Here is a 13,336-nt window from a genome sequence, read left to right as displayed (position 1 = left end):
TGAATTAGGAATGGGCCGAGATAGCTCGCCGAAGCCAACAGCGTTGCGACGAATACTACTCTAGAGATGTCGTCGCCTGCGTCTATGACAACGAGGATATGTGGCCGTTGGGAAGTGGAACTTCATCCCGTAGAAAAAGCTGGAATTAAAGATCAAGAGAGAGCAAAGCATCTCAATTTTCGGGTGGACGAGGACTTTTTGAACCAAAGGGCCGAGCGAACGCTCTAGGGTTCATGCGCAGGATCCGACTTCCCAAGGGTGTTGCTCGGAAACGCTAAAAATCTGACGTGTTAGAGTGGCGTTTTTTAGAAACTGTTGTTTGGGATGAATTAGAGTTTCTCTAAGGTTGACGAAGCCATGGGTTTGAATATGCAATCCCATCACATCACATGAATTCAAGTATCCATGGGCTCAAATTCGGATTCTTTTTTTTAGGGTACAAATTCGGATTCTACTATTAACGACAGAACGCGTTTCGGTGGGATCACGTTACCCTCCCTCTCCTCTTGGGCGGTTTGGGTACGGACTAGCACGCTTCTATTTGGGGAAAGAGAAGATGTACCACCCGCACCCTTCCCGTCCCGGTCCGTTTAACTGTGCGCCGACGGTGACAACGGAAGCAGGCCGAGCGAGAGCAGGGCAGAGCTAGTCGCCGCTGCCAGCGACAGCTCCTTCCATCCACCGCGGGATCTCCCCGCGTGAAAAAAAAAACCCTCACCTCGCCAGAAAAAGTCAATCGGAGTCCTCTCCCCACTCGCGTCAACTCCGCCGTACGCCCGCACTCCCACGCGGCCTAAGCAACCTCCTCCTCCTCCTCAAATCCACCGCCCCAACCCCGGCTCAGCCTCGCCTCCTCCTCCCGCTCCTCCCACCTCCCCGGACCCGCACCCGGAGGCTATGGGCGGTTCCTCCTCCAGCCGCCGCCGGCGGGACGACTACTACCCGCCCCCGCCGCCGCCCCTACACCACTACTCCAACTACCCGCCGCCCCCGCCGCCGCCGCCGCACCACCCCCAACACCACCACCCGCCTCCCCCGCCGCCGCACCACCACCACCCCCACCACCCGCCTCCCCCGCCGCCGCCGCACCACGGGCCCTCCTCCTCCGCCGCCGCGTACTACTACAACCACCACCACCCGCCGCCCCCGCACGCGTACCACGGCCCGTGGCACCCCGCGCCCCAGCCGCCGCCGTCGCAGATGCCCGCGCTCACCGGGCCCCCGCCCGAGTTCGTCGGCCACCAGCAGGCGCTCAAGGTGAAGAACGACATCAACCTGCGCAAGGACACCATCCGCCTCGTGCCCGACGCCGCCGACCCTGACCGCCGCCTCGTCTCCTTCACCTTCGACGCGGTCACCGACGGCAGGTGAGAATTGGCTGTCTCCAACGCTGAGATCAGGACTAGATTTGTTTTGCCTGGTCTAAATTGTGTAGCTACTGCCTACTTGCTGACCTGTATAGCAGGGTTTTGTTCTCCTAGGGGTGGCTACAGCCTACAGCACATATTTTAGGCTAAAACTCTTGTTGGAATTTGGATACTACAAAATTGACCTATGTGAAGCTTAGAGCCTGTTTGGGACTGCTCCATCCTTCCAAAATCAGTTCCACTCCACCAAATCCACTTTGAAGTAGTTCCACCCAGGAGTTGCAGCTCCACCATAGAGTTTGGCTTCTAGCTAGCTCCAGCTTCAAGAATGCGAAATTTTGGTGGGAAAGATCGTGCCCCAGGTTTTGCCGGGGCGGCGGTCTGGTCGTTGCTGACCAAGCCGGTGATGTGCCCGGCCGAAGCCGAAGCTTGGGCAGCCATGGCCCTCCTCGCTGGGCCGTGGCTCGGAGGCTCGAGGGGGGCTGAGAAACCGGGGGTGGGAGGAAGAGGGCCATTGGATCTATCCATTCCGGTGGTCGTCTCTCTAGCGTTGTCGTCGTGGCGGTGGCGGTGCTAGGGGTGTGGAGCAGCGCCCTGTTCGTGATGTGGAGGAGAATGAAGGGATACACGGATAAGGAGGGGTTGCGTGCGTGTGGGGTACCGGTCCTCAAAAAGAAACAACCCGTTATCCACTTACCAATGGCAGTGTCCCAACTCCATGAGGACTCCTGAAACTAGAGTTTTTGGAGCACCTCCTGAAGAGCTACACGAAAAATACGGAGCTGTCCCCCAGATTTGAGTTTTTTTTTGCAGAGTGGGACATCATGGAGCTACCCTGTTTGGATTGTGGTTTTGAGAGTGGAGCTGGAATTTAAGGAGTAGAGCAGTCCCAAACAGGCTCTTAATCTTTGAGCAGTGAAGGGTAGCTTTTCAATCTCATGAATTACTGACTTCTTATTCACCTTTGTATCAAACGTGAAGGATAGATTAGAAAAGATGGAGTTACAGGCATTGCTCGATTAGTGTACTTAATCTGAACTGAAACCCTCTAAAGGGAGGGGTTATTTAAAATTTATAAGATGTTAAAAAATGTTGTATGCGGGGTTTGTACATCACCTGCAATTGTAGTTCCTTTTGAACTTCTGCAGCATAGGTGTAACATATTTTACATTAGTTCTCGTGGGTACATGACATATTGACTCGTTATAGAAGTTGTAAAATCCATTTTACTAGGTGAAATTTTATCTGGTCGTTTTGATCACATTCAAGCCTGTTTAAAATTATAAAATCCAAGTCTGGTTAATATTCCAGCTTTCTTTAATGTTTAATGACCATATTTATACTTATTTTTGTGTATTGCAGTTTAGTTATACATTACTTTGCCAAGGAAGGAAAAGATTGCAATTTTTCTTCAGTGTACCCAGACTTGCAGACACCAACAAAGATACCTTTCCAAAAAGGATTGGCTCAAAATTATGTCCAGCCCTCTGGATCTGGAATTGATCTGGGTTTCTTTTCTCTGGATGAGCTTTCAAATCCTTCAGAGGAAGTATACCCACTGGTAGTTTATGCGGAAGCTTCTCCATCTCCAGAGGAAGGTGGTCAAACAGTAAACCCCACACGGGCACAAATTACACTTGCTGTTATAGAGAAACATAACGACGATCTTCAAGTCAAAGTTGTCAAGCAAATATTGTGGATTAATGGTGTGCGCTATGAGCTGAAAGAAATATATGGGATTGTCAACTCCACGGAAGCTGATGTTCCTGATGCTGATGATGATGGCATGGGGAAAGAATGTGTTATCTGCCTGACAGAGCCAAGGGACACTGCTGTTTTTCCTTGCAGGCATTTGGTAAGATAACTAATTGTAGCCTGCAGTTATACTTTTGCTTTCTCAGATCTCACTTACATTACTTAATGTTGTTATCTGATTGGTCCTATGTTGTACAGTGTATGTGCAGTGAATGTGCACAAGCTCTAAGGCTCCAATCAAATAAATGCCCCATATGCAGACAGCCTGTTGAGAAACTAATGGAGATCAAAGTTAGGAGTGCTGAGCCATAAGGAAGAGTATGCTGGTATGGTTGTTTCTGCATTCTGTTGTTTATTGTCGTTTATTCTGTTTTCTGTAGTTATGTTGTTGGTTGCGATCTACTCCCTCCGTTCTAAAATAGATGACCCAACTTTGTACTAAAGTTAGTACAAAGTTGGATCATCTATTTTGGAACGGAGGGAGTAGTAATGAATATTAACACTATCATTTTGACACTTGAACTATGTGTGTTTGATGTTTCTGGTAGTTTTCTAGGTAAGCTATTAACTAGGACATGGTTCGTCGAAACCAACCCTCATCAAAGTTTTGTAACATGCCTTTTATTGAGTAGATTTACAACATTGCACATCTTTTCTGTGTGGAGTTAACTTTATAGTTCTGTAATACACTAGACTTGCTCTGGCTAAGTTTCTCCCAATATATATGGTAGAATAGCCTACTAAATTTTTTAAGCTTAGCACATAAATTAAAGCACAGTTACTGGGTTTGTATAATTGTAGGCATGGTTAATTGTGTGGTGTACCTCTATTTTTTGGAATTTGTAAGTGGCATACTGCAACCCAACTGTACCCTGTTCTTGTTAGCCATGGAAAAAAGGCATGGTTCGCTGCTTAGTGTCAGAGCCTTGCTGAGGTTAATGTGGTGAAAGATGATTAAAGCTCACTAGCGGGCTTGAACCAGCTTAAACGCTTTATGGTCATTTTATATGGACTTGATTTGACGCATCAGTTTTGCGATGAATGTCAACTTAGTAGATGATGATACACATTAAGGAGATGTAGGTGTTAGTACTTCATATAAAATTCAACAAATAAGATGGGATGTCTTCCATACGAACTTACAGACCCACCATTGCTGCATTTACTGATACGAAGCTATGAATCTAGAGAGTCCTTTCCTGAGTGGGTACAAATGCATGAAAGACCTAATTCTTTGCTTGGCCGTAAGTTTTTGCTCACCTCTTTGTACATACAACATTCTTTCACTGCAGGGAAATACCTTTGTTTCCTTCAATTTGGTGGATCTGAACTCGAAACTATATATTAGGGGTGGATCTTTTACTGTGCCAGTTAGGGGGTCAGAAGGGCTTGACAAAGCAAATTACTTGGTAGCGTCAAAATTATAACATCATTTTGCATTCCCTATCTATACTGATACACCAAAGTTCTAGTCCAAGAAACCGAAGTTGTAGAGACACCGAATGAATTTAAACTGTCTTTGAAAATTATATCCATGTAATTGTTTTTTACAATGTGTAATGTTGTTTGTTTCTGCTTGACAGTTTGCTCTCCATGCTGAGGATGTGTGAATAATAAGCTGAAATGATGGTGTATGGGGCTTCATCAGCTCCCTGAGTTTCTTTGTGTTTCTGCTTAGCGAGCAAAGTCTTTGGAGAATTACGAGTATGAATTGTACAGTACAAATGTAAAGCTGTGGCGGAGATTGGGCATACCCAAACATGTAAAAGCATCTAAAGCCTGTGAATCCGTGTACATATTGGTGTGGATTTTTTGCTGCTACTACTTGTGTCGGCAACCTGTTTTGATCACATGCACTTATTATTTATCCTGGAGAAGCTCGGCTGGCTGATCGGGAGATTGAGCAAGAGGACTGAGATTAATATGATGTATTCGTTGCCTGTGAATTTGTTGGACGGACTCGACACCCTGGGCATCGCTGTCTCACGAAAGGCCCCCGCGTCGCTCTCTCCCTGGGGCGACTCGGGCGGCGACCCCAGATCCGGCCAGAGCGGCCGCTCCCTCCCCTCGCCGCCTCCTCCTCGCCGCCGCCGGCGGCCTTCGTCGGGCAAAGCCCGTGCGGAGACAGCGGCGGCGGGCCATGTTCTTCCGGCGGCCGGTTACCGTGCGAGCAAGGGGACTCGCCACGGCTGGCGTCCGTCCGGTGGCCTTGGCTCGTGGTGACGGCCGGCGTGGCTGCAGAAGGTGCGTGGGGGCGGATCTGGCCGGCCGCGGCTAGATCTGGCGCGGCGGCGGCTGGGCGCGACGCCCCGTGGAGGTGGCCGGCGATCGCGGGGTTGCCTGCGACTTGCTCGTCGGCGATGGAACGCTGGAGCGGCGGCCCCAGGACGTGGCGGTGTCGACGTGCTCCTCCCCCGCGGAGGTCGTCCGGTGGCAGCCCGTGAGGTGGCGGATCCGGGGCCCTAGCGCCCGGATCTGGTGATGAGGCGGACCGTCGGCCTGTGGCGGCGGTCCGGCAGAGGCGCACCGGCTCTGGTCGACGGGGGTGGCGGGGAGGTGCGTGGGGTCAAGGCAGCGATGGTGCTGCCCTGCGTGCTGGGCGGCCGCAGGTGGCCTCGGCGGCAGCTGGCGGGGGACTCCATGGTTGTGTTGTTGTGCGGATGGCCCAGATCCGCGACACCGCTGTGGAGGGAGATGGGCTGCAATGGTTTCTGCAGCCGGTGGTGGTTGGCGGCGGCGTGCTGCTCTGCGTGCTTGGTCATGTGGCTTGGACGATGACGGCCGGCTTGATGTCGGAGACGGCTTGCTGGGCAGACTACGGTGAGAATGGATTTGGTGAGCTCCGGGCGAAAGCCTAGCTCGACCTCGGTCGTTGCCGACGCCGACGGCGTCCTAGGACGTCGTTCCCTCCTTGGAGGCGTTGTCGTGGAGCCCCTTCACCACCATTGTCGCCTTGGTCTCGGGCTCTCCAGGTGAAAACCCAAGTTTTCGACCTTTGGTCGGAGCGGGCGTCGGCGGCATACTTGTCGCTTCCCTCTTGGGAGCGACGCGTTGGAGGTCTGGTCCTTCGTCAGTTCACGGTGGCTCGGGTGGCTTTGCGGGTTCATCGTCGGCCAGGCGTGTGCGCGGCCTCGGGGCCGGTGAGGATGTCGGAGCGGTGGCTCCGGAAAGCTATGTTGTGGAGTGTCGGATCTGGTCGCGTGGGCGGCAGCGTCGTTAGCTCAGGCGGAGCGCGGCCTCGGGGCCGGCGGGAAAGTCGGAGCGGCGGCTCCAGAGAGCACCTTTGTGCTGTGGAGTGTCGATTTTGGTCGTGTGGACGACGGAGTCGTCGACTCGTGTGGAGTGCGGCCTCGGGGCCGACGTGTGTGAGTTTATGTCGTTTGTAAGTTGGAGTGGCGGCTCCAGGTCGTGTGGTGAAGTGGCAACTTTGGTCGTTTGGGCGACAGGGAAGTCGGCTCGTTAGGTACGCAGTCTCGGGGCTGGTGTGTATCGATGTATCGATTTTCGGCCAATTTTCCTTATAAACTGGCCAATTCACTTCTTCTTAATGCAAAGGCAGCCCTCTTGCTGTTTTCTCGAAAAAAACAGTGCCGACAGAAATACCTGGGAAACCCTACTGCTCTCGTACGCACGGCAGCAATCGTCTACTCTGCCGACTGCTCATGCATGGGCCGTGGTAACGTGCCGAGGGATGCTCACAATCCCGACCCACCGTTGCTGCAGGTAGGTACTCGCATGCATCCTGTGTTGCAACTTGCCGGCCAGTGCCAGCCAAGCCGCAAGCCCGCAGGCACACGTTCTCCCAAGCTGGTCGCTGGTCACTGACAGCCTGCACACAACGTGCACAGCTGCCGGCCGGCCAGCCCCCTACTTGTCGCCTGTCGGCACCCGCGGCGGCGCTGCAAGTTACTCCACCACACGAGCCACCGGCGCGCAAGCATCCATCCAATCCAAAGGACGTCGGCTCGGACCAACGGGAGGGCGGCGGCAAGCCACAGAAGCGCACGCGCGCGGCATCACCAGTCGTTCCTCCCGTCCAAAAACGGCTCGCCGTACGCCCGTGGCCGTACGTACGCGCCCTCCTCAGACGGAAGGGAAGTGGGGTTAACGTAACGTGCACATGGAAACAGAATGCGTAGCGAGTGGCCTCGGGCGGCCGCCCCCACCCAGCCCAGCCCCAGTCCCGCCCCAGTGGGAGGAGCAGGACGTGGAGCGCGCGCTGCCTTTGATCGGCGCCGGTTCGGTGGCTGGCTGGCTGGCTAGGTCTAGGTGGTTCATCCAATCCGATCCAATCCAATCCCCCGGGGCCGGGGGTTTCGGATAGGAACCGAGGGGCAGCGGCCAACCCCTGCCCAGGCCCATGATGGGAACCACTGTTGCCGCCCTGTAGACTCCTGGAATGGATCTCCCTCTCCACTCTCATGATGACGATGATTACCACCACCACCTCGGCTGCAAAACAGCAGCAGTACTACAGTAATAGTACTATTTTGCAGACCTAAATGCGATTTGGCGGTGTACTTAGTACTTAAATGCCTTGTTTAGTGCGATGCGATGCGCTTGATTAGGAGTTGCCGTGACGGCTAGAGAGAGAATAGAGGGGCGCGACATGGCCAGCCTTTCGGGAATCGTGCTGTGTTTGGATCAGCTCGGCCTCGGCTCATCGCATCACGGTACAGCCTGCTGATGCAGATGCGGTCATTCATTCATTCGTTCGCAGGTGCAGAGAAAAGGTGAGGGCAGGCGGGCCCCGCCGTCCGGGGACTGACTGACTGACAGGCCGAAGAGGACGGGCGGCCGGCAGCGGTGGTGCGCCCCCACCCCACCCTGGCGGCCATGTGGGCAGGCGGGCAAGCAGAGCCAGCGGACGATGCGGTGCTGCTGCGGCGGTGCGTGCCGTCGTGAAGCCCGGGTTTCGCGGTGCGGCTGGCTTCGGTGGCCTACTCGGCGCCGGAGCCCCCTCATCCTCTCCTCCATTCCATCCAGGAAGAAAGATAATCCCGCGCTTATAATAACTAAATAATAATAATAATAATAACCCGTCACTTTCTCTCGCGCACAGGATTGGTTGCGCCCGTCCGGCGGCCCTGGCGGGCGTCACCGGATCCAGGCTTCATTCCTGGGATTCCGACGATCCAGATCCAATAAAAACACTGTGCGGATGGATTCGGCGTTGGAACCGTTCGCTCGACAACGAACGGTGCCTGGAACGATCACGGCTCGAATTCGTGGAGTGCCGTCCATCCAAGATCCAACCCATCATCCAACCATCGTCCCTGTCCGCCTGTCTGACCAGAAACAGAAACGGATAGAGTGGATCGAGCAGCTCGTCGTCACCGTGATCGCAGCCACCTCCATCTGCAATTCGTGCCTGGAGCAGGGTCACTTTTCCTTTTCCTTTTCCCTTTTTCCTTCGGGGTCGGAGCATGTACTAGTAGTACTCCCTCCGTTTTTATTTACTCTGCATATTAGAGTTGACTGAAATCAAACTTCGTAAAATTTGATTAAGTTTATAGAAAACAATATAGAAATTTATTATAATAAATCTATACGATGTGAAAATAGATTTAATAATAAATCTAATGTTGTTGATTTGTTATTGTGTATCTTAATATTTTTTATATAAACTTGGTCAAAGTTTGTAAAGCTTGACTTTGATCAAATCTAATATGCGAACTAAATAAAAACGGAGGGAGTACTAGAGAAATACTACTGACGCGCGGGGCCCCGTGTGTCTCGGGCGATGATGTGGGGCGCACCTCACCGCAGAGACCAGATTGTGTGTGCGGCAGGCGCCCGCACATTCGTAGGGCCCACCACCTTTCCAACTAGGGATTGGCCAACTGCTCCACCGGCCCCACCCCACCCCGGCCCAGCCCCGAGGGAGCTCGCCCTTGCCCTGGAAAAATCTTATTAAAGCGCCCCCCTGCGCCCGAGCTCACCAAGCCTCTCTGTTCCCCTGCTCCACCTCCCCGTCCGTCCTCTGCTGTCAAGCAACCGCCCCAACTCCGGCAAGCAACCTCAGCCCAAAGAGAGGAGCAAGATGGAGGTGGAGATGCAGCTGGACGACGACCTCTTCTTCGCGGAGCTCAGCAAGCGGATTTCCCTCCTCATCACCGACGACGACGAGGCCGACTTCGCCGCCTCGCAGTTCCCCGCCGCCGTCCACCTCCCACCGGTGAGCCCTCCACCCTTCCATCCCTTTCATGCTTCCTGCTTCCTGTCTTGCCATTTCTCCCGCCACTGGGCATGCATGTCGTGTGCGCCGAGCTACCGAGCTCGATCGCTTGCTCGATCCATCGACCGGGTTGGTTAGCTCTGCTTCTTTCCGTTAGGTTCTTGCAGCTGGCTGGCTAGCTAGGGGCTTCTCTTCTCTCCTCGATTGGTATGGTAGTTAGTTGGTGGCGCCAGTACCAACTTGGTACCTGTTATTAGTTGCGGCTAGCACGGCCACACGACATGGCTGCGCTTGCACACACGGCCAAACCAAATCAAATCACACCAAACCATCATACTTTTCCGTTGCCCCGATTAAAAGCGGAGAGCCGAAGCTGAAGAAGACAAGGCAGCTCATGCATGAGCGGCCATGTTCATTCCTCCCTCCTTCGTGGTCTCCAACCATGTCAAGAGTTCTTCAGTTGGCATAAGCAACAGCCTTGTCCCACCAATAAATACCTACCTAGCATCCTCATGTGCGCAGGCGCCATGTGTGTGTGTTGTTCTTACGCCGCCCGCTGTGAATTACGGTGGTAGTTAGTTAGATGATTGATTGATTGAGATGGTCGTGGCGCGGATCCGGGGATGGAGTGGCTGCCTCTGCCTGTCGCTGGCCCAGTTGCATGAGCGTACGCGCAGAATTTCGTTCACGCGCAGAATTTTTGATGGATAAGCATCTGCCATCAGCCAGCCAGGAGTTTACATGGGCGCGCACGGATGTACCTTTCGTGCGCACGTCAGTGAACGACAGCCGGTGCATTTAGAGGAAACCAAACACCTTTTCTGTGAAATTGACCATTTTCGTAAGTTGCTGTTCACAAATCCTGCTCCGGGGGTGGGGCCCTCTGCCACGGCGGACAAATCCTTTTTATTTAAGCCTAGTAATAAAGCGGCAATGCTACACGAATAAACAGTTTACAGGCTTTTACAGATGGGTTAGTTTTTATTGATCAACAAATGAGCAGGACGGCCCACCCCCTGAAAATCAGGGAAGGAGAAGTTTGTGATTGGTTGTTAGATGGAAAGAGCTTGTAAAAGCTTGTAAATTTTTGTATGTCTGGCATTTTTGGTAATAAAGAGCCTGCTTGGCTTGGATTGGATTAGATTGCATTAATCCACCGAAATTCTGAAAGAGTTGTGTGTGAGCGGCACTCTTTGTTGTTGTGTTGTAGTAGTAAGCTTCAAGTTCTCAAGTGAGCTTGGCATCACCAGTAAGGAAGGAGTAGAGACCAACTAATTAGCTAGGAAAGGGCCAGCCCCTGATGTGCAGTGCACTTAGTGATACTCATTCGTGTTGAGAACCACGGAGAAAGAAACATATGTCCCTCTCGTTAGCCATTCCTCAAGTAGAAGCTTGCAAGGCACGCCCGCCCGCGCAACCCCACGTACGCATGGCTGTAGACGATCCGCGTCGTCGCCGCACATGTCCCTCTCTCTACCATGCGCTGCGTAATTACCACGTACTTTACCGCTCCAAAGATTACTAGTAGCTTTTAACCCCCTCGTTAAGTAACCAGTTTACTCTAATACTTAGTTACCGTCGCCCATACGTAGACGGTGCGAATTAGTAGTAGCACAGTCACCACTCACCCTGCATGATTGACAAAGAATCAATTGTTTTTAACTACCAGTAGGATTAGGAGTAGAATCGATCGTCCAGACACTTATCATGTTGCATACGACCAAGTGATCCATCCATGTTGCTTTGGAGTTTGGACTTTTGCTTAGCCTCCAATCTGTCTACTCCATATTGCTTGCACACAAACCCTTCATCATGCGACTCGTACTGCATGCTCGCTGTTTCCTCCCCTTTTCTTTTCTCTACGTAGGCCGGGGGCAAGCCTCCTTTTTCACACACACACAAAAAAAATCTTTTCTCTACGTACAAATATGATGTTTCAAGCACTTTTCGTTTCTTTTTTTATAGAATAAAATCCCTGCTACGTGACAAGATCGAGTAGCTAGCGCTGAGATGAAATCTTTGCATGCACGCAAGTTGCCATGAGTTAGTAGCGACCTTAATGAGCTAGTTGCCGCCTCCTGCTATACAGCTATTGGACGCCCGATTTTTCTTAACTTTCTTTTAAGTAAGTCACTACATGCATGCACGATGGCATGATCGCATCGCATCACATCATGTGCAGCAGCTCGACACTAACAGCTATGCGATTTTGATTCGGAATCGTCCAGGGTTTCTCCATGTCCATGGCGCCCCATGTGCCGTCGATGTTGGCGCCACCGGCCTACACGCTGTTCCACCACGCCGCCAGCTACGGCGCCAACCACAGCGCCGGCGACGCCGGGAGAACGTGGCAGCACCAGCAGCATCAGCAACCTCAGCAGCAGCAGCAACAACAGTGCGGCAGCAAGGGCACCGGCGTCTTCATCCCCCGGTCCACGCCCGGCTCCGCGCACCCCAAGAGGAAGGGCCGGAACTGGAGCGGCTCCAAGGCCGCCGCGCACAAGGCCAAGGCCCAGGCCCAGGCCGACGCCGGCGTCGCGGCAGGCGCGCCCACCAAAAGGCGCGCCTGAAAACCTGCTCCGAAAAATGCACCCTAAAAATCAAAAAATGGCCGACTAATTAAGTAGCTCCAGATGCAGGCGCTGGGTTCTCAAATGGGGATTGGATTAATTACATTAAATTAATATGCTTAATTGTGTATTACCACCACTACTACTGTTATAATATGGTAAGTAAATAAGCCATTGTTGCTCCCAGGGCTAGTTAAATGTGTAATGTGAGCCCTAGGGATGCATGCACGCAGGGGGAGGGAGGGACCGGGGGCACGCCACGCCAATAATAAGCGGCGGAGCACGTAGTATTTTAGGGTACTACCGCCTCCTGCCCCCACCATGGAGTGGAACTGTATGTATAGTAAGGCTGGCGTGCATGTGGCGATGCCGTGGCGGCTCCCTCGGCTGGGCTGATTTTTGTAATCTCTACTTATTCTTTTTTCTTCTGTAAGATTAATGTACTGCTGCTGCTCCATTGTTAAAGAATGCAACGAGTAATGATTGATGTCTTGTGCTGGCTCTGGCTGGGCTCATGCGTTCCGTTTTGTTTTCTCCGTTGGATCCCGTTCCCGTCCGTGGGGTGGAATCTCTGGCAGGCCCTGGAACATGTACTGTGCGAAGTGGAGTAGATCTGGAATCTGCTGCGGCGCCGCCCCTCCGTGTTGCGTGGGGATTGGCGGGATTGCGTGTGGGAGTTCGTGGGGCTTGTTGGGTCGGGGTGTGCGCCTCGCCTCGACGTCGGGCTCCGCCTCAGGCCAACTTCACCGCGCGATCCCAAACGTACATTCGTTTTGCCTGATTTTTGTCTCTTTAGATAAGGATTTAGAATCATATCCGGGCCTGTCCTGGGATGCGGTGGCCGTGCGCCCAGCGCGCGGCCGCATTCTTTTGCCCCATCCTGTCCGCGTCTATTTAAAAAAAAACATTTCAAATGCCAAGCCCCAGTTCACGACCCGAGTTCATCACGCCGGCAACAAAGCCAGCGGCCTACGCCCCGACGGCCATTTGCATCTCGACGGAAGGCCGCCCGCCGCTGCTGGAGCCAGGCGCCACGTTGAGGTCGATGACGGCCGCGGGGCGTGGTGTGGACGGCGCGAACAAGCCCACGTCCGGCGACGCCGAGAAACGGGTCTGGCCGTCGTGCCTGGGTGGAGGAAAGCCGGGCGACATGGGCGCGGCGCGCGACGTCGGCGACTGGCAGTGCGTAGGCCGGGCGACCGACGAGCCTGTGCTCGCCGGGCCGACGGCCGCTGCATGGAACCCCGCCGGATGGCCCATGCCAAGCATGAGGATGGCGTGCGCTTTGTTGACGAAGTCCTCCTTCTCGTCGGCAGCGGCCTTGCGCCGCGCGGCCTCCAGCTCCTCGCGCTGGGCGGTGAACTTGGCCGCAGCGGCATTCATCTTGACGGCCGCTCTCCGTTCCCTCCTCTTCGTCGATTCCGCGTCCAACTTAGCGATCTCCCCCGCGTGTACTCCGACCGCGG

General features: G+C 53.5%; 2 protein-coding genes across 3 annotated transcripts; both read left to right on the top strand.

The window, feature by feature from the left end:
- Nucleotides 1–634: 634 nt before the first annotated feature.
- LUL4 (RING/U-box superfamily protein) lies at nt 635–5,049 on the top strand. 2 transcript variants are annotated; one of them, XR_007287416.2, is made up of 5 exons: nt 635–1,367; nt 2,730–3,222; nt 3,321–3,448; nt 4,415–4,531; nt 4,706–5,049. XR_007287416.2 is itself a non-coding variant. In XM_048682257.2 (4 exons), the coding sequence occupies exons 1-3, from the start codon at nt 898–900 to the stop codon at nt 3,432–3,434; spliced, it is 1,077 nt and encodes a 358-aa protein (XP_048538214.2). In that variant the 5' UTR covers nt 639–897; the 3' UTR covers nt 3,435–3,448; nt 4,706–5,049. The 2 variants fall into 2 exon arrangements, 1 of the variants encoding a protein (XP_048538214.2); XM_048682257.2 differs by lacking the exon at nt 4,415–4,531 and having other exon boundaries at nt 639–1,367.
- A 3,993-nt stretch (nt 5,050–9,042) lies between these two features.
- Nucleotides 9,043–12,362, top strand: LOC125517018 (uncharacterized). Its single transcript, XM_048682252.2, has 2 exons — nt 9,043–9,300; nt 11,529–12,362. Exons 1-2 carry the CDS (start codon nt 9,166–9,168, stop codon nt 11,868–11,870), a joined length of 477 nt encoding a protein of 158 aa, XP_048538209.2. The 5' UTR covers nt 9,043–9,165; the 3' UTR covers nt 11,871–12,362.
- The last annotated feature ends 974 nt before the right edge of the window (nt 12,363–13,336 follow it).

The sequence above is a fragment of the Triticum urartu genome, chromosome 1A (assembly GCF_056163025.1).
Source record: "Triticum urartu cultivar PI428250 chromosome 1A, HENAU_Tu73, whole genome shotgun sequence".
Lineage (NCBI taxonomy): Eukaryota > Viridiplantae > Streptophyta > Magnoliopsida > Poales > Poaceae > Triticum > Triticum urartu.
The sequence above is the reverse complement of the archived record's forward strand: the minus strand, read 5'-3'. Positions and strand labels throughout refer to the sequence as shown.